This window comes from Cotesia glomerata, linkage group LG1 (genome assembly GCF_020080835.1).
Source record: "Cotesia glomerata isolate CgM1 linkage group LG1, MPM_Cglom_v2.3, whole genome shotgun sequence".
Lineage (NCBI taxonomy): Eukaryota > Metazoa > Arthropoda > Insecta > Hymenoptera > Braconidae > Cotesia > Cotesia glomerata.
The window spans coordinates 8,711,326-8,731,760 of record NC_058158.1 but is presented as its reverse complement, the minus strand read 5'-3'; the positions used below and the strand labels follow the sequence as shown (position 1 = coordinate 8,731,760).

At 25.3% G+C, this 20,435-nt stretch overlaps 3 protein-coding genes across 4 annotated transcripts in view; 2 read left to right on the top strand and 1 right to left on the bottom strand.

Moving 5' to 3' along the window:
* LOC123269113 (protein-L-isoaspartate(D-aspartate) O-methyltransferase-like) overlaps positions 1-20,435 on the bottom strand; it is a 111,692-nt gene that overhangs the window by 3,131 nt on the left and 88,126 nt on the right. The window contains exons 1-2 of one of the 2 annotated variants that reach the window (XM_044734647.1): positions 10,235-10,320; positions 737-822 (exon numbers count right to left, since the gene is read on the bottom strand). In XM_044734647.1, the coding sequence (XP_044590582.1) occupies positions 737-791 (55 nt within the window). In that variant the 5' untranslated portion in view covers positions 792-822; positions 10,235-10,320. Of the gene's footprint in view, positions 1-736; positions 823-10,234; positions 10,321-20,435 lie in introns of those variants that run through there. The other variant, XM_044734654.1, reaches the window with a different exon arrangement.
* Positions 1,489-8,467, top strand: LOC123269070 (facilitated trehalose transporter Tret1-like). The gene is made up of 4 exons (XM_044734576.1): positions 1,489-1,765; positions 5,472-6,039; positions 6,195-6,396; positions 7,824-8,467. The coding sequence occupies exons 1-4, from the start codon at positions 1,678-1,680 to the stop codon at positions 8,454-8,456; spliced, it is 1,491 nt and encodes a 496-aa protein (XP_044590511.1). The 5' UTR covers positions 1,489-1,677; the 3' UTR covers positions 8,457-8,467.
* Positions 10,538-15,784, top strand: LOC123269027 (protein claret segregational-like). The gene is made up of 3 exons (XM_044734523.1): positions 10,538-10,782; positions 12,140-14,126; positions 15,558-15,784. Exons 2-3 carry the CDS (start codon positions 12,140-12,142, stop codon positions 15,560-15,562), a joined length of 1,992 nt encoding a protein of 663 aa, XP_044590458.1. The 5' UTR covers positions 10,538-10,782; the 3' UTR covers positions 15,563-15,784.

The following is a 20,435-nucleotide window of genomic DNA, read 5'->3' as shown; positions in this document are numbered from 1 at the left end:
CTATAAGTGCAATTTTTTAAAAAATATTTTTTAGTTTTAATTTTATAAACTTAACAATTTTTTGATTTTTCGTGAAAAATTAACTTTAGAAAATTATTTTTAAAAAATTGCAATTACAATTTTTTATAACTTCTAAAAATAGAATTTAATAATTATTAAATTATTCTATGATTTTTAATAAAAAAAAAAAAAAATTATAAATTAATATTGTATGATTTCATAAAATTAATTATGAAAATTTAGTTACAATTTTTAGAATTTTTTTTTCATTGAAAAAAAAAATTTCATTTGTAAAAAATTTGAAAAACTATAAATGCAATTTTTAAAAAAATATTTTTTAGTTCTAATTTAGAAACTTGACAATTTTTTAATTTTTTTGAAAAATGAACTTTAAAAAATTATTTCAAAAAAATTGCAATTACAATTTTTTAGAATTTCTAAAGAATTTTTTAAGTAAATTTTTCTTATTATAATTTATAAGTCAAAAAATTTTTTTAAATTATCAAATTTAAAAAAATTTTAATATCATTAAATTGACTATAATCTATTTTTTTTAATTTATAATTTTCTGTTTTTATTTGCATGTTTTATTTACTATTTTTTAATAATTCTGAATAAATTGTTAAAAAATAAAAAATTGAGAGATTTGATTTTTTTTCAACATTTAAAACATGAAATAAATAAATCGATGTAAAATAACAATTAAATAAAATAACTGTATGTTATTATTTAATACCTTTTAATTTGTCAATCATCTCTTGATTTGTAGTCCCATTGCAGTGCCATGTCATCGTACAATTATTTTTTGAATTAAACTTCTATCTGTAATTTTAAAAAAATAAAAATATAATTAGAAAAAAAATGGTAAATCTTGATACTGTAAAAAAAATTACAGTGGAATGTTTTTTAAAAGATTTAATAGAATAAACAATTACGCGATAATATGTAATATAAGTACGGAATTTATTTATAATAAAATTTTACTACATTTTACTCTTTAATTAACGTACACAATAATTTATGATTCACAATACTGCATATGATATTTTTGTTTTGTATTATAATTTGATAAAACGTTTGTATATTTAGAAATTACATAGATGTAATTTATATTTAAATTTAATATCATAAATTACTTGTGACAAAAGTTAATCTGTAACTTCAGTGACGTTGAAGAAATATTATTAATTTTAATTTATTATTAAATATAAATCAAAGACAAATAAGATATCTTGTAAGTCTTTTAGTTTTTTTGCTTAACTACCAATAAAAAAATTGAAAAAAATTTTTTTTTTCATTTAATTAAATCTTTATTTAAAATTTAAATTGAATTAGAGGATGGAAAAATTTTTTTTTAATTAAATAAAAATTTGGGAGTCACTTGAACCGTAATTATTCTTAATATTGCAAGTCTCACGTGGTAAATAATGATAAGAACTACACAACCACCTCCGGAGACAGCCAATCGCTATAAATTGAAATACAAAAGATGACAAGCCACAAGTTGCATCAACAGTCGAGCCTCTAACAAACTCAAGACCGACATGTACTCGGTGCTTTTTGTAATTAATCTTTGATAAATTTGCAATAAGTGACTAAGTTAGTATAATTGTGAATTATATACATTGCATCCTTTTTTTTTTATTTAAATTAAAAAAAATATTTGTGGTTTTATCAATGAAGTCGAAAAATTCAATGGAAGTTACTAAAGTTTTGCCTCCAGCGGAGCCAGGAAAATTTCGGCAATTTCTGGCTGCTGTCAGTGGTATGTTGTCCAAAATAAATTTAATTTATTGTAATTATTTATTAATAAATTTACTTTTTAAAAAAATTTAATATTAATTATTTTTTTATTTTTATGTAATATGTTTATAGTTTTTGCTATCAACATGATACTAGAATAGACAGACGTCAGACGATTCTGTTTAGAAATAAAGTACTTATATAATTAAAAATATAAACACAAAAATTTTCCGAAAATTTCCATGAAAATTAAAGATAAATTTTTTTTGAATTTTTATAATTTAAAACTAGCAACCTTGCATTTTTCTATTAAATAATGACTCTTGTTAAATTGCATTGTACTTTCTTAACTATTTACGTTTTTAAAGATATAAGCTCATCCCGATGTTACACTCATCAAGAGCTTTCATTTGAGTACCCACATGCATTTTGATATATTTTTCATATATACATATGTATAATATATATATATTAGGGTGGCCCAAAAAAATCGACTATTTTTTTTTTTTAAGTCTCGAGTGAAAAAATGTTAGTTTTTGATGTTTTAAGAGCCCTCTCCAAAAGACAGCTTAAAAAAAAATTTTTAAGAGGTCACTCCAAATTTTTTAAAATTTCAAAAATCGTCAAAAATCGAATTTTTTTTTTTTTAATTTTTTTTTCTCGTTACGGTATAATTTTATAGACTAAAAAAAATGAGATTCTGAAAATTTCAGTTCAAAATTTAAATTTCGAAAGGTCGCTCATAATTTTTTTATTTTTCTTTAATTAGTCATATCGCCGACTTTAACTGTTAGGAGTGGTACGGTGGGGTTTTTTTGGTTTGTAAAAATCTCAACCTACGCGGCAAGGGTCAAATCTCAACCAAGCTGGTTTCTAAGACCAGCTTGGGATTCGAATTCACGCTTGGAAGTTTATTAAATAAAATTATTAAATTAAAAAAAATTATTTTTTCTATATTGTGCTTGATTTTTAGTTCATCTCGTGATGTATTTTTATCGATTATGGTACTAAATAAAAAAAAAAAAATTCATGGAATTTTAATTTAAATAGTAAAAGGTCGCTCGAAAAAATCTAAACTAATGCACTAATAAATTGAAAAAAATTATGAGCAACCTTTCAAAATTTAAATTTTGAACTGAAATTTTCAGAATCGAATTTTTTTTTAGTTTATAAAATTATACTGTAACGAGAAAAAAAATTAAAAGAAAAAAAAAATTCGATTTTTGACGATTTTTCAACTTTTAAAAAATTTGAAGTGACCTCTTCAAAATTTTTTAAGCTGTCTTTGGAGAGGGATCTTAAAACATCAAAACTAACATTTTTTCACTCGAGACTTAAAAAAAAAATATTCGGTTTTTGGGCCACCCTAATATATATATATATATATATATATATATATATATATATATATATATATATATATATATATATATTAGAGTGGTCCAAAAACAAAGTTTTTGCCTATCATCTTAAAAGCTTTTCTAAGGTATAAAAAATTCCCTTCAAAGCGCAGCTTGATATCTCAATTCTTCATGAAGCTCAATGAATTTTTATTTTCCCATGTAAATAACACGTAAAAATTTTATTTACGTTTTCATCCGGTAAAATTACGAAAAAATTTTTTATGCATTTTTCGTCAATTATTCTTGTAGGAAATTTAATTCTCTACAAAAAGTACTGAGGTAGTTTTTCGTAATCTTAACGAGTAAAAGTTATTGAGCTTTAAATACTCGCACAAAAGAAAATTTGAACGAAGATAGTTTCAAAGCATCTTTTCGAAAACTTTTTTGGTAACTGCATGTATTTATTTCAAAATTTATCAAACTAGACTGTTTCTAATATAATTAACACGTGTCTTTTGGTGAAGTATTAACTGTGAATTATGAATAATTTTTCTCATTACAATTTGGATATTTTTTCCTATGAGCAATGATTTTTAAAATTGAACTTGAATTTCATTACGGAATCTGAATCAAGAGCAAGCTAGTCCTTCCGGATGTATACTGAATTTAATTTTTTTATTTAAGAACATGTAGGGCGGGTGAATAGATAAATTTTGAGCTCGATGCTGGGAAGCAGTGTGACCGAATGAAAGAGCAGGAAATTTTGCAGTAGAACGTAAACAGAAGTCCTTCGTGAGTGTATTCTCTTGTTTTTAAATTTAATCTTTGAAAAAATGATAAATAAACAGGTAGAGTTCGTTCGTAAAACTGCCTTATCTCAGGAGTCATCACATATTTAAGTAAACTAGTATACGTTGCGCGCGCAAGCGCTTGTGAATTTAGTATGGAATTATCTATATTTTCATACTTATGATATATTTGACCAATCACGTTACGAATAGTTTGTCTAATTGTGTATATTTTCATATTTTTCATCTAAATTATAAGAGTGGACTAGAATTTAAATTTGCGCGCGCAAGCGCGCGCCTGACTATAGAGTTTGCATATATTTTCATGCTTATGATACATTCGACCAATCACGTTACGAATAGTTTGATGCCACATACATTTCATCTCAATTTTATTATGGGATAAGCTTGACTATAAAGAAATTGCTAATAAATATACAACCAATATAATCTATAAGACTTATTTAATTTTTTGGTTATTTTTTATTTTAGTTTATATTACTTATAAGACATAATTATTAAAACTAATTATCAACAAAAAATTTAATTTACTATATATCTTCATGTAGGCCGCAAGAGAGTGCTAAAAGTAAATTATCTAGTTTAATTGTTTAAGCAGTGGTTAGAGTATTTACAAAGTCTGGTAATCTCCTTCAATGCATTTTACATGTGGTTCAAATAAACAAACTGATAAATTCAATCGTCATTTGTTGTCACTGGTCAAGACTGAATTACCGATATCAGACTGTATACCATGTTTTTAAGAAAAAAATATAAATTACATAATCAAATACTTTGAAACAGAAAATGTGATACAACGTGGATTCTAAAATCATATCTGATTAAATTTTCTTTTATTGCGAGTATTTAAAGCTTAATAACTTTTTACTTGTTAGGATTACGAAAAAACTACCTCAGTACTTTTTTGTAGAGAATTAAATTTCCTACAAGAATAATTGACGAAAAATACAAAAAAAAATTTTTTTCGTAGTTTTACCGAATGAAAACGTAAATAAAATTTTTTTACGTGTTATTTAAATGGGAAAATAAAAATTCATTGAGCTTCATGAAGAATTGAGATATCAAGCTGCGCTTGGGAGAGAATTTTTTATACCTTAGAGAAGTTTTAAGACAGCAGCACTTGAAAAAATAAAAATGTTTTTTTTGGACCACTCTAGTATATATATATATATATATATATATATATATATATATATATAAATATATGAAATATTGATGTGGGTACTCAAATAAAAGGTCTCGATGAGTATAACATCGGAATGAGTTTATATCTTTAAAAATGTCAATATTTCACTAGATAACAGGTTATTTATTAATTATGTATCTAGAGATAGAGCATTTTTCGAATGCATCCTAAATACTTATCATAATAAATTGACTATCGGTAAGACTGATAAGAAACCTTGAAAAAGCACAAATTCAAGTCATGACCTTTGCACTGACACTAAATTTCACTAAAAAATCAATTTTATCATATGACTATCCTGAAGACAAAATTTTTTTTATTCTCTTAAGAATATAAATTAAAAAATATATTTTTTTTTTAAATAATCAATTTTCTTCTTTTTTCTCCCAGTTAACATTTCGATTCTGGTGTATGGAATGATGCTGGGCTGGGCATCTCCAACGATACCAGTGTTAAAAAGCCCAGAGACACCGGTTGGTCAAACGCCTTTAAACGACGACCAGGCATCATGGCTAAACAGTATAATGCTTGCAGCGGGTATTTTAGTAATCCCACTCTGTGGATGGATATCAGAAAAATATGGGCGCAAAATGACTGGCTATGTGTTGAGCATTCCTTGCGTAACTTCCTGGCTACTCACTCTGTTCGCGACTAATTACTGGTATCTCCTAATGGCAAGAGTTTTCGGAGGTTTTGGAGGCGCGATTTGTTTCTTCCTGGTACCGTTGTACGTTGCCGAGATCTCCGGAGACAGCATCAGAGGACAGCTCGGCAGCTTGATGGTATTTTCAGTCAACATTGGAATCCTTATGGGATTCATACTGGGAGCTGTTTTGTCCTATCAACTCTTCGCAATAGTTGCTTTGATAGTACCCCTGGTTTTTCTTGGCTCTTTCGTATTCGTCCCAGAAACTCCAGTGTATCTAGTGCGCAAAGAACGGATCGACGACGCGCTCAAGTAGGTTTTATTTAAATAAATAATTCTATTCGTACTAGACAGACGGTAGCAATTATTCAATTCAATACTTGATAATTATTGAATCATCTTTATGTAGTTTCAAGTTTAAGTTGATTCGGCGCCAAGTGAATAATTATCGTATGATTGCTGGTCAGGTCCTTGATGTGGCTGAAAAACGATGACAAAACTGCTGCTGACCGTGAATTACTCAGGCTCCAGTCACTTGTAAAAGAGACTTCTGACGTCAGTCAAGCCGTCGGGCTCAGAGACTTGATCAGAGACAAAGCGACTATCAAGGGTCTTGCCATAGCTATTGCACTTCTGAGTGGACAACAGACCTGTGGGATTTCAGCTATGGTACGCTTTTTCTTAAAAATTCAATTAGACATTTGATAGTTTTTAGAATTTTTTTTTGTCTAATTAATTAATTTAAAAAATTCTATTTTTAGAAGTAAAAAATTGTAAATACAATTTTTTTTTAATTATTTTCTGAAGCTAATTTATTTTTCAAGAAAAATCAAAAAAATTGTAAAGTCTCTGTTAATTTCAGGGTCATTAATTTAGAATACTGAAATTGAGAGATATTTGATAGATTTTTGTCTAATTAATTATAGCAAGAAAAATTAATTAATTTAAAAAATTCAATTTTTAGAAGCTTGGAAAAATTGTAAATGCAATTTTTTAAAAATAATTATCCAAAGCTAGTTTATTTTTCAAGAAAAATCAAAAAAATGTCAAGTCTCTGCTAATTTAAATGTCATTAATTTATAATACTGCAATTGAGAGACATTTGATAATTAATTGTAGCAAGAAAAATTTATTTAAAAAATTCAATTTTTAGAAGCTATAAACAGTTGTAAATGCAATTTTTTTAAAATAATTATCTAAAGCTAGTTTATTTTTCAAGAAAAATCAAAAAATTATCAAGTCTGCTAATTTCAGTGTCATTAATTTATGATACTGAAATTGAGAAGCATCTGATAGTTTTTAGAATTTTTCTATTAAATTAATTATAGCAAGAAAAATTAATTAATTTAAAAAATTCAATTTCTGGAAGCTCTAAAAAATTGTAAATAAAATTTTTTAAAAATTATTTTTTAAAACTAGTTTCATTAATTTATAGTACTGCAATTGAGAGACATTTAATAGTTTTTTTATAATTAATTATAGTAAGAAAAATTAATTAATTTAAAAAATTCAATCTTTAGAAGCTCTAAAAAATTTTAGACGAAATTTTTTAAAGCTAATTTATTTTTCAAGAAAGATAAAAAAATTGTCAAGTCTGCAAATTTCAATGTCAATAATATATGATACTGAAATTGAGAGACATTTGATAGTTTTTAGAATTTTTTTATCAAATTAATTATAACAAGAAAACTTAATTAAATTAAAAAAATTCAATTTCTAGAAGCTGTAAAAAATTATAAATGCAATTTTTTTTAAATAATTTTTTGAAGCTAGTTTATTTTTCAAAAAAAAATCAAAAAATTGTCAAATCTTTTTTAATTTCAGTGTCATTAATTTAAGATACTGAAATTGAGAGACATTTATTAGTTTTTAGATTTTTTTTATCAAATTAACTATCGCAATAAAAATTTCTTTTAAAAATTAAATTTTTAGAAGCTCTAAAAAATTGTAAATGCAATTTTTTAAAAATAATTATCTAGAGCAATATAATTTTAAAAAAATTGTCAAATCTTTAATTCTTCCACTGTCATTAATTAAATAATCCCAAATTGCTAATATAAATAATTAATAATGCGATTAAAATATTAAAATTTCAGCTGACTTATACAGCAATGATTTTTGAAATGGCTGGAAGTTCACTATCGCCAAACTCAGCAACAATCGTAGTAGGCGCAATACAATTATTCGGCTCCTGGTTATCAACAATGCTGATGGAACGTGCGGGCAGAAGACCTCTTCTTCTTATCTCCTGTATAGGAATGCTCGTTTGTCACTGGATCCTCGCTTCATTTCTGTACTTGCAGTACAAATCCTACGACGTGTCTTCATTCGGGTGGATACCCCTGCTGGCTCTTTCGGTTTACTGCGTCGTTTATTGCATAGGAATGGGTCCAGCTCCTTTTATTGTTGCCTCGGAAGTCTTCAGTCCGGATATTGCTGCTCTTGCTAGCACTGTCAATATGATTGTGCTGTTTTTCAGCGCTTTTGTGGTCGTTAAAGTATTCCCACTGCTAATCGCCGTTTTAGGAATGTATGGCTGCTTTTTCTTCCTCGGGGGCTGTTGTGGGCTCACATTTTTGTTCACGTTTTTCCTAGTCCCGGAAACGAAGGGCAGAAGTGTTGAGTCTATTATTGACGAGCTTAATGGCACGCCGGGTCAGTTTAATGATAAGGGGTACGTTAAAGCAGCTCTTGAGAGTGAAAAAAATTTACAGTCTTCTAATGTGTGAATGATTGCTGATATTTTATTTTTTAATTATCTGATTATATTTATAGATTAGATGTAATAAATTATCTAATATTTATTTTGTATAAAAATTTTTTCAAGTTTTAATTTAACACTACTCATTTTTATATTACTTAGGTGTAAATATTTTTAATAGACTGAAGTATTGTTACTGTATTAATGTAATTTACATAAAATTTAATAATTTTATTATTCTAATAAAATTAATGATACTGAAATTGAGAGACACGTGATAATTTTTTTAATAAATAAATTATTATACTATAAAAAAAATTATTTAAAAATGTTCACTTTTAGAAGCTCTGAAAAATTATAAATGCAATTTTTTAAAAATAATTTTCAAGTGTCGTGAAAAAAATTGTCAAGTGTGCTAATTTCAGTGTCATTAAAATTATTTTTATTTCATTTAAAATTAATTTAAAATTATGATCACTGCAATAATATAAATTTTTTTTTAATATTATTAATGACCAATTATTTAGCGAATAATGAAAAAATAAATCGCATAATTTGTACCAAGCTAAAACTATGATACTGACATTAATTGATAATGAAAATTAATTTAGAAGATATTTTATAATTTTAAGAAGTTTTTTACAACAAATAAATTATGTCAAAGAAAATGAAAAAAAAAAATTGACATTTAAAAAATTAAAAAAATAAAAAATGCAATTTTTTAGAAATAATTTTTTGGAGCAAGTTTATTTATCAAAAAAAAAAAATAAAAAATGGTCAAACGACTAACTTTAATATCATGAAATTATGAAAATTAATTTAGAAGATATTTTTTAATTTTAAGAATTTTTTTACAACAAATAAATTATGTCAAAGAAAATGAAAAAAAAAATATTGACATTTAAAAAATTTTAAAAATAAAAAATGCAAATTTTTAGAAATAATTTTTTGGAGCAAATATATTTATTAAAAAAAATTAAAAAATTGTCAATCGATTAACTTTAATGTCACAAAATTAGTAGACATCGAAAAATTATCAAAATTTATTATTATAAAAAAAATATTTTTAAAAATTCGCACTTATAATCTTTAAAATTTTTATAAGTCAAAGTTTTTTGTTAAATTTTTTTCTTTATAATTTAATTATTATAAAAATCTAAAAAATTGTTTAAAACACTAGTATGTAACTTTAAAAATTAAATCCTTGTTAAATTCAGTATCATATAAAACTTACCATAAATAATTTAATTTTTTGATCATGAAAATTAATTTAGCAGATATTTAATAAATTTTAGAATTCTTTAAAACACTTAAATCATGACAAAAAGAATGAAAAAAAATATTGACGTAGAAATTTAAAAAAATTATGAGTGCAATTTTTTAGAAATCATTTTTCAGAAAAAATTTGTTTATTAAATAAAATTAAAAAATTATCAAGTGACTTAACTGTAATGTGATTTTTTGATCACATCTTACAATAATTTGTTTATTGTAATTTATTTAGATAAAAAATTTTTTAGATGCCTGAATATCACTCTCATCTTTTTGCCCAGTTAAAAAAAAAAAAAAAAATTAATTAATTAAATTAATCAGGTTGATTTCTGAATTTAGACGTCAAATGTCACAACCGTGAAAATGTTTTTGTGTCATTGACCTCATTTACTATAAACAAAGATTCTCTTGAATAACATTTCCCTGGATGTTAAAAATAAACGATAAAAAAATTATAAAAGTCACATGTAAATAAACTCCAACTTATAACTCAACAATAAAATTAATTTAATCAATATTTATTAATCAACTTACATGAATTGAAGATGTGTATATAAAATTTTCTTGATTTATTGTGATGACTTAAAAAATAAAAATATAAATCTAGCTCTGTTTAATTTATTCGAAGCGCCACTGAAAGCATGGTGGCGGACGCTAGAATTATTTCATCGAATTGCCATGATGTCAGCACTGTCGGAGTACTGTCAGGTGATACCCAATATTAAGCAGACCACGTGGTACAAATAGAACATTTTTATTGGCTAGCAAGTATTTTTAACCAATCACGTCACGCATTTACGAAAATTACTCGCAAGTACCATGTGATAATTTCTAAAACTCCAAGCGTTGTTTTCCGTTCAAGTTCAAACTTGTAGCAGTAACGGCCACCGGCACAATTGTTGTATTTATATACTAGTACACACTGTTGATCACGCTTAATTTAAAATAAGTATTTTATATTTATTAGTGCCATATTTATTTATCAGTGCTTTGTTAAAAGTCTACAGTGGTCTGTTGATTATTCGTGGATTAATAATATATATTTTGTTAAATATATACATAAATTATTTATCAGCATCCAGGTTGGTTACTTTATCACTAATCACAATTTTAACTTTTTTTTTTCTTTACTAATTATTATTTTTTTTTTATTTATAAATGTATTTCATTTGTTTATTATTTTTTAATTCTAATTATTTAAATTGGTGTTTGTTTACTCTAACCTTACTTTTAGTGACATTTAAGTTCATAATTAAATTTATTGGTTACCTACACTAAAATTCCTGAAGAAAATATTTTTAATAAAAATTTTCTCAAGATGAATGAATCAGTAAATTATTTAAAAAATATATTAAAATTATGAAAATTAAATTAGCCGACATTTAAAAATTTTTAAAATTTTTTTTTTATTGAAGAAATTATTAGAAAAAAAAATTTCATTTGTAAAAAAATTTTTAAAACTATAAATGCAATTTTTTAAAAATATATTTTAGTTATAATTTAATAAATTAAGCAAAATAAAAAAATCACAATTGTCGGCTAACTTTATTATTATAAATTAATTTAGCATATATTTAATAATTTTAAGAATTTTATAACACATAAATTATGGCATGAAAAATTGGCATGTAGAAATTTTAAAAAATAAAAAATGCAATTTTTTAAAAACAATTTTTTTTTAAATAAAATTAAAAAATTGTAAAATCACTGCTAATTTTAATGTCATAAAAAATATCATTATTATTAAAACTTTATGATCTTAAAATTAGTAGATACTTAACAACTTTTAGATTTTTATTTAAAAATAAATTAAGCCTAGAAAATTATTTAAAAAAAAATGCATTTATACTTTTTTTGAGCTTCTAAATACAGAATTTTTTTAATAATTTTTTTTTGCTCTAATTTATTAGTTAAAAAAAAATTTTTAAATTATTAAATGTCTTTTAATTAAAACTTTAATAAAAAAATTATGACAATAATGAAAATTAAGTTAGCCGACATCTAAAAGTTTTCAGAATTTTTTTTTATTGAAAAAATGATTAAAAAAAAAAATTGTAATTTGTAAAAAACTTTAAAAACTGTCAATGCAATTTTTTAAAATAATTTTTTTGTTCTAATTTAATTGTTAAAAAAATCAAATAATTAAAAACGTTGGTTATCTTTAGTATTATATGAAAATTAAGTTAGCCGACATTTAAAATTTTTTCTAATTTTTTTTATTAAAAAAATCATTACAAAAAAATTTCTTTTTTAAATTTCATTTGTAAAAAACTTAAAAAACTAAGTGCAATTAAAAAAAATATTTTTTAGTTCTAATTTAATAAATTAAGCCGTCAACAAATCAAAAATGTCGGCTGACTTTATTATAATAAAAAGAATTTCCAAAATTAAATCTTAAGTATAAAAAATAATAATATTAACTATAAAAAATACTTTCAGATGGAGTCACGTTTACCGAAGCCAAAATTTGGTATAAAAAAGCCAGTAAATGGTACAAGCACTGCTGGAAGTTCAAACAGTTCCTTACAAGTCCCAAAAACCACAACATCAACGACTCTCTTAAAAGACTTAGGAAAATCAAAAACAATAATCACAGATGATCCACCAAAAGTGACCAGAAAGGAGAACAAACCTCCAGTATCCCAGCCACCACTAGCTCGTGCTAAAACAATGGCCTCTATGGCCCGTAAGAACCCGCCCCAAGAGCCACCAACCAGCCGAGCAGCCGTAAAAAGACCCGGAGCTGCAACGAACCCGATTCCTTCCAAGCGTCCCACAATCAGGCCTCTTCCTAAAACTGCTCCATCTTCAACCAACACCACCCTCAAACCATCAAAAACAGCCGCAAAAGCTGCGCCCGCGAAGTCTGTCAGCAAGTGGGACTGGAAGGGAAGGTTCGAGCTGGTTAATACCGAGCTAACAACCTTAAAAAGCAAAACTAAGGAACTTACTGATCAACGCGACGAGCTGCAGGGAATTGTCGATGAGTTCCAAGAAAAAGAGGACACGAGCACTAAAAAAATCGTAGATTTAGAAGCAGCTAACTCGCAATTGAGTGAGGAGTTAACAGTAGTGAAGAAGGACATGAAAGAAATAACTATGCGAAATGAAGAAATAGAAAATGAGTTAAAGGAAACCAAAGATTCTTTAGACAAAGCAAATGTTTCTTTAAAAGAATTCCGGGAGCTTTGTAAAAAACAAGGCAAGACTATTGAAGAAAACGCTGATCATATAAAAGATCTTGAGACTACTTTGAGCTCTAAAAGTAAAACTGTTGATGAACTTACTGAGCGTGTCAAAGATTTGCAGAATTTATGCCATGAAATGGACAAAGATCGGCGAGTTCTTCACAATACAATCCAAGAAATGAAAGGTAACATCAGAGTTTTTTGTAGAGTGCGTCCGAGAATTTCTAAAGAGTCTGCTAAGACACTCTGTGCGATAAATTACATTGATGAGAGCACTCTAGAAATTGGACGAGCAGACGGCTCTGATTCGCTGAGCTGCAGCGGGAAAATTCGCGGTGGCAAGCAGGAGTTCTCCTTCGACAAAGTTTTTCCTCCCACTGCTTCTCAAGCTACTGTTTTTGAAGAACTATCAATGTTAGTCCAATCAGCGCTTGAGGGCTACAATGTCTGTGTGTTTGCTTACGGACAAACTGGCTCTGGTAAAACTTACACGATGGAGGGCTCTAATGACCGGGAGTTAGAAGGAATGATCCCCAGAACGGTCAGGCATATTTTTGACCAGATGAAGGAATTTGAGCTACTTGGCTGGGAGTATAAAATAGAGGCGAGTTTCCTGGAGATTTACAACGAGCACATTGTTGATCTTCTGGATTTTAATCAGAAGAGTCATGAGATTCGTATGGTAGATTCCAAGGGCCAGGATTTGTATGTTACTAATTTGCAAGTCGAGGAGATCCACAGCCCCGAGGAGCTTCATCAGTGTTTAAGGATTGCGCAGCAAAATCGCGCAGTTGCTGCTACTAAGTCTAATGAAAGGTCCTCGAGGTCACACTCTGTCGCGAGGATCAGGTTGATTGGGACTCATGTGGAGAAAGAGGAGATGTGCATCGGGAATCTTAATTTAGTTGATTTAGCGGGGTCGGAAAGGCTCAAGGGAGAAGAGGCTGCTAGAACTGCTGAGACTAAGAATATTAACAAGTCCTTGGCTAATTTGGGTAATGTTATTCTTGCGCTGTTGAAGAAACAGGATCATATTCCCTACAGGAATTCTAAGCTCACGCATTTACTCATGCCTTCTCTTGGTGGGAATTCTAAGACGCTTATGTTGCTTAATATTTCACCGCTGGATGATTGTTATAATGAAACTCTTAATTCTTTGAGATTCGCGAGTAATGTTAATAATTGCAAGCTAGGGAATGTCAAGAGGACCAAAACTATGCTCCAGAATCCTAATTCGAGTAATAATACTTCTCAGATTTAGTTGTTGTTAATATTGAGATTAAGGGGGAAAGTAAAAGGCTGATTTTTATAAGGTATGAAAATTATAACAATAAAGTTAGCCGACATTTTTAATTTTTTTATTTTGCTTAATTTATTAATTTATAACTAAAAAATATTTTTTAAAAATTGCACTGATAGTTTTTGAAGTTTTTAATAAATGAAAAAAAAATTTTTTTCATTTTTTTGTAATAATTCTTTAATAAAAAAAATCATATGAATTTTTAGATGTCGGCTAACTTTATTTTCATATTAAAATTAAGTTAGCCGACACTTGAAAATTTTTGATTTTTTTTTTAACAATCGGAACTAAAAAAATATTTTTAAAAAATTTCACGGATAATTTTTAAAATTTTCTACATGTGAAAATTTTTGTTTTAATTTTTTAAAAATTATTTTTCAATAAAATAAATTATCAAAATTTTTAAATGTCGGCTAATTTAATTTTCATTGAAAATTAATATTTATTGAAACTATCAGGTTATTTCATAGGTTATTTTTTAGTGTTAAACAACAGTAACTTAACAAATAGCGGAGATAGCTGATACACACCGTAGGTTGTCATCCGACTTAGCAGTTGGTGTGCAATATGCAAGTCACTATTTTTATTTGAAATCACTCGGCACAGAAAAAATACTTTTTTTATATGTGTATCTTCTGTATGAACCTCAATTCCAAAAAAAAAAGTAAAAATTTGCATTTTTTAGAGGGCTGGGAAATTAAGTCGTGATTTTTTAACATTTTTTCATGCATTGTTTATTAAAAAAAAATAGTTTAAATAAAAGTATCGCTTGATGGAGGTTCATATTCAGCGTAATTGTATAAAGAAAAGTAATTTTTCTGTGGCATTGATTTCAGATAAAAATTGTGGCTTCCATAGTGCCCACAAACTGCGGCTGCCCAATTTCAAAACACAGTAACTAACATTTAAAAATTTTTTTCAATTTTTCTTATTAAAAAAAAATTTGCCCGCTAAATTGATGAAAAATTTGATTTGTGAATAGAAAATACTTGAATATAATTATTTTTAAGAAAAAATACTTGAAATTAAGGTCTAAAATTATACAAAATGCAACAATACTAGAAAAAATCAAGCATACAAATTTTGCAGTTACTGTGTTTCAAAATTGGGCAGCCGAACTTCTGAGTTGGAAGACAACCTACGATGTGTATCGGCTGATATCTCCGCTACTTTTTAAGTTATATTGTAAAATATGGAAAAATATAATGTATAAAATAACCTGATAGTTTCAATAAATAACACTAATTTTCTTACCTTAAAAAAATTAATAAAAAATCAGCATGAAAAACGTCCTTTTACACGTATTTCCCACCTTAAATTAGATTTAATTATACATTTTTTAAACTTTATTTTTAAAATCTCATTCTAGATTGAAGTTTTTCAAAGAGACTGAGGGCGTGACCGAGATAAATATGACAGCAATTTAGTTAAGAACTATTTTTTTAATCTACTGTGCATATTTTTTTTTAATTAATGACAATTTATATGGTTTATTCTTAAATTAAGTTATGGCTTAGAATTAGTGCCTCAAGGCATTGAACAAAAAATTATTTTTAATTTAAATTTTCGTTTTTATGTCGGTCTAAAAAAATACTTTATAAATTAAATAAGTACTGCATTTTTGTATCAGTCTATTTTTATAAAGCAGTACAATATTTTTTTTTAGTTTGTAAGTTAAAAAATTTTATACATAAATATGTAATCAAAATAGTAAAGAACAAATTAATGTATAATTAGTATGTAATAAAATTTATAAATTTAATATTGGATCAAATGGATTTGTGTCATTTAATTTTAGTAAAAATTTTTTAAATGCAGGTGAAGAACTAATGAACTTATTATTTAAACGATCATTTTTTAATTTATTTTTTGATGGTCTTCTACTGATATTTTTTAATCTCAAAATTGATTTTTTTTTGTATTTTATTCTACTGGGCCTGTCTAATTTAGTATCTGTTGATTTATCTAATGTAACTGGTTTTTTTTCGTAATTTATAAAGTTACTGATTTCTAAATCATAAGTCTCAACAAATGATTCTTTATCACAATAACATATTTTTTTTTCATCAAATTTATTCAAATGGTAAATACTTGTATCAACTTCTTTTACTTGGTTCATTACTTCAACTTGTTTTAAATAATTATCGGTATTTTTAATGTATTTAATTTCGCTGGAATTATCAAGGATTTTTAATTGCCAGTACAGATCTGGGTCTATTATTAATTGTTTAAACTCTAAATTTTTTATACTAAATTTTCCATCGCTGTTGTAATTTTTTTTAACTTGTTGACATTGTTTGTCGAGTAATTTAATAGATAATTCGTTTCCATTAGAATCATTTAAATTAAATTTTGAATCATCACAGTATTGTCTGTAATTATAAATGTTGATTAAATTTATGACACTCAATTTAACAGACATTGAATAATTTTTTGGATTTTTATAATAAATAAAATTTTGCTTAATTGTATAATGACTTTTGTTAAAGTCTACTGTAGTTTCTTAACTATTGACATTTATAAAGATATAATCTCATCCTGATGTTACACTCATCAAGAGCTTTCATTTGAGTACCCACATGCATTTTTGATATATTTTTCATATTTACATATATAATATATATAAATGTATAAATATATGAAAAATTGATGTGGGTACTCAAATGAAAGGTCTTGATGAGTGTAATATCAAGATGAGCTTATATCTTCATAAATATCATTAGTTGACAAAATAGCAAAGGCAATTCTTAATTATTGACATTTTTTAAAATATAAGCTCATCCCGATGTTATACTTATCAAGAGCTTTCATTTGAGTACCCACATACATTTTTGATATTTTTCATATATACATATATATATAAATATATAAAATATATCAAAAGTTGATGTGGGTACTCAAATGAAAGGTTTCGATGAGTGTAATGTTGGGGTGAGCTTATAACTTTAAAAAGTCAATAATTCACAAGATATCTGTTAAATTGTACTGTACTTTCTTAACTATTGACATTTTTAAAGATATAAGCTCATCCTGATGTTACACTCATCAAGAGTTTTCATTTGAGTACCCACATGCATTTTTGATATATTTTCACATATACATATATATAAATGTATAAATATATGAAAAATTGATGTGGGTACTCAAATGAATGGTCTCGATGAGTGTAATGTCGGGATGAGCTTATCTCTTTAAAAATGTCAATAGTTCACAAGATACAAGGTCATTTATTAATTATGTATCTAGAGCTAAAGCATTTTCGAATGCAGCTTAAATTCTAATTATCATAATAAATTAACTATTGATAAGAATGCTATAAAACTTTGAAAAGGAACAAATTTAATTCAAGACCTTTGCAATGACACTAAATTGCATTAAAAAAAAAAAAAAAAAAAAAAACAGATTTTATCCTGTTACTATCCTAGAGACAAAATTTTTCTTATTCTCTTAATAATATAAATTATAAAAATTGTCAAATGTCTGTTAATTTTAGTATAATTTAATAAAATTAAAATTTTTCAATATTAAAAAACTTACGTCCAATTTTCGCGCGTATTTTTCCATTTTTTTTTCAATTTTTTTTCCATGCCAATAAATATTCCAATAAAAAGCGCAAATATATAAGTATCTGTTGAATTTGAAACAAAACTAGCTGCATGACTTATACTTGAGTAAAACGCCGAAAACCATTTTGAAAATTTATTTTCATTGGACAAATTAAAATTAATTGTTTCAGGATTACTTGGCGGTACTCTTGTAATTTTACCTTCCTTTGCCAAAGCCGATGATCGTAAAAGAATTTTATCTGTTATACAAAGAAGAATCCAAAGTCCTAAACTAAATGTCAAGAGTATTCTCCACTGGATGTAATTATTCCACTCCAATTGCAATAATTTTTCGTGTAATTTTTTTCTTGCAACACTTAATTTTTTTTCATTAACTCTTGATAATTTTTTAAAGTTTTTTATTGGCAGTTTTCGGGATATGTGTTGCAGTTTTTGATAGCTGATATCTTCATTATTGACACACGAAGAGTAATTTGACTGAGAGGACAATGAGGAAGATGAGGAATGGAGTTGCGACACTTTCATTAATGTTTTTATTACGTTATTCGGAGGTAAAATTCTCTCCTTGGGTTTTCCATTGTCCATTTCATTTGTAAATCATCTTTGTAATTTTTAACCATCAAAATTTATCAGCTATGAAGTTATCAAAATATTTTACTGTATATATCTTCAAGTTTATTTTTTTAAAACATTAAAATTAAGTTAGTCGACATTTAAAAATTTTTGTTATTTTATTTTTTTGACATAATTATATGAAAATTAAATTAGCCGACATTTAAAAATAAAAAAAATTTTTTTTTCATTAAAAAAATTATAAAAAAATAAAAAAAAAATTTATTTGTAAAAAACTCAAAAAACTGTAAGTACAATTTTAAAAAAATGTTTTTTTGTTCAAATTAAATTAATAAAAAATAAAAATTAAAAATGTCGGCTAATTTAATTTTCATGAAATTAATTTTATTAATATTAATAACCCGTGCAAAAAAAATTTCGCTTCATTCTGAACTTAAATCTTAATTTCATTTTGAAGTTCATATTATGACACAAATATGAATTTCTTTCTAAAATCAATCTAAATTTAGATATTTTAAAATATTTTAAAATATCAACTATTTGAAGTACTGAAATTATCTTAGTTTAAATTAGGCTAAATTTATCGGTTACGTGCATTAATATCCCCGGACAAAATATCCCCGCGACAAAATTCTTAAAAATATAAAAATTCATCAATAATAATTTGAAAATTAATCTCAACATTATTTTTTTAGTGTGTTTGTGTGTTTATTCAAAATTAAACCAACAAAAACGCGGGGATATTTTGTCGGGGATATTTTGTCCGGAGAGATTAACGCGTGTCACCAAATTTATCATTAACATTTAAAATCCTTTTTTTATGAGTTTAATATAAATAAGCAATAATTTTTTTATTTAATCACGATTTTGAGTCTAATTTTTTGTTAATTTAGACTAATTAACTAGTCTAATATTTCTTTTAAAATCTATTCTAAAACTTCAATTATAAAAAAAATTATTCAAATTATCATAATTTCAATACGAATTTTCATACTACACGCTACATAATTTTTAATCACATTTCTTATAAATTTAAAATGATTTAATCAAAAAGTAATCAAATAATGAAAAATAATTTTGTTACAAACAGTTACTCATTAATTACACATGATTTAAAGTTAAATTAAACTTACTTTAAGTTCAAACTATTAATTGAATTGTCAATACATATTTTGTAATGAATTATCTATGAATAAACTTTAAACTTAAATTAAAATCACACATACCTTATTTCTTATCTTATTTCTTCAAGCGATGTGCTAAATTCATATTTTCCTGTGTACATTTTAAATCTAAAAATAATCTTACAAAGCTATGTAATAAATATGTAATGGATATTAATTAGTATATAAAAAAATTAATATGATTATGAATTGAAAATGAATTTATTAGAGTGATTGTAAGTTTCTGCACTATCGTTTTAATAACGATAGTGCGTTGTCATAAGTGAAGTTGATTTTGAAATAAATTTTTCAAAATTTTTTTGCCGTTCTTGTTTCTACATATGAACTTTTCTTAAATTTAGATTGATTTTAGAAATAAATACATATTTGTGTCATAATATGAACTTCAAAATGAAATTAAGATTTAAGTTCAGAATGAAGCGAAATTTTTTTTGCACGGGAAATAAATTTTATTTTAATAAATAATGAAAATTAATTTAGTAGAAATTTTAATAATTTTATATTTTATTTTTTTTTTTTAATTTTTACATGTAAATTTTTTTTTCCTAATTTTTTTGCAATAATTTATCTATTATCCAAATTAATTTTAATAATAAATAAATTATTGCAAAAAAAAAATTAGGAAAAAAAAATTTACATGTAAAAATTTTTAAAAATAAATAATGGAATTTTTTAAAAATAATTTTTCTGAACAAATTTATTTGTTAAAAAAAATAAATAAATAAAAAAAATTAATAAAAAAAAAAACAATTTCATTTGTAAAAAATTTACAAAACTTAAGCGAAATTATTAATAAATATTTTTGTATCAATTTAATAAATGAAAAAAAAATTAAACACAGCTAATATTTTAAAAACTTATTTTTAATATTATTATTATTATTATTAAAATTACTCAAATGATAATTTTCATGAGTGAAAAAAT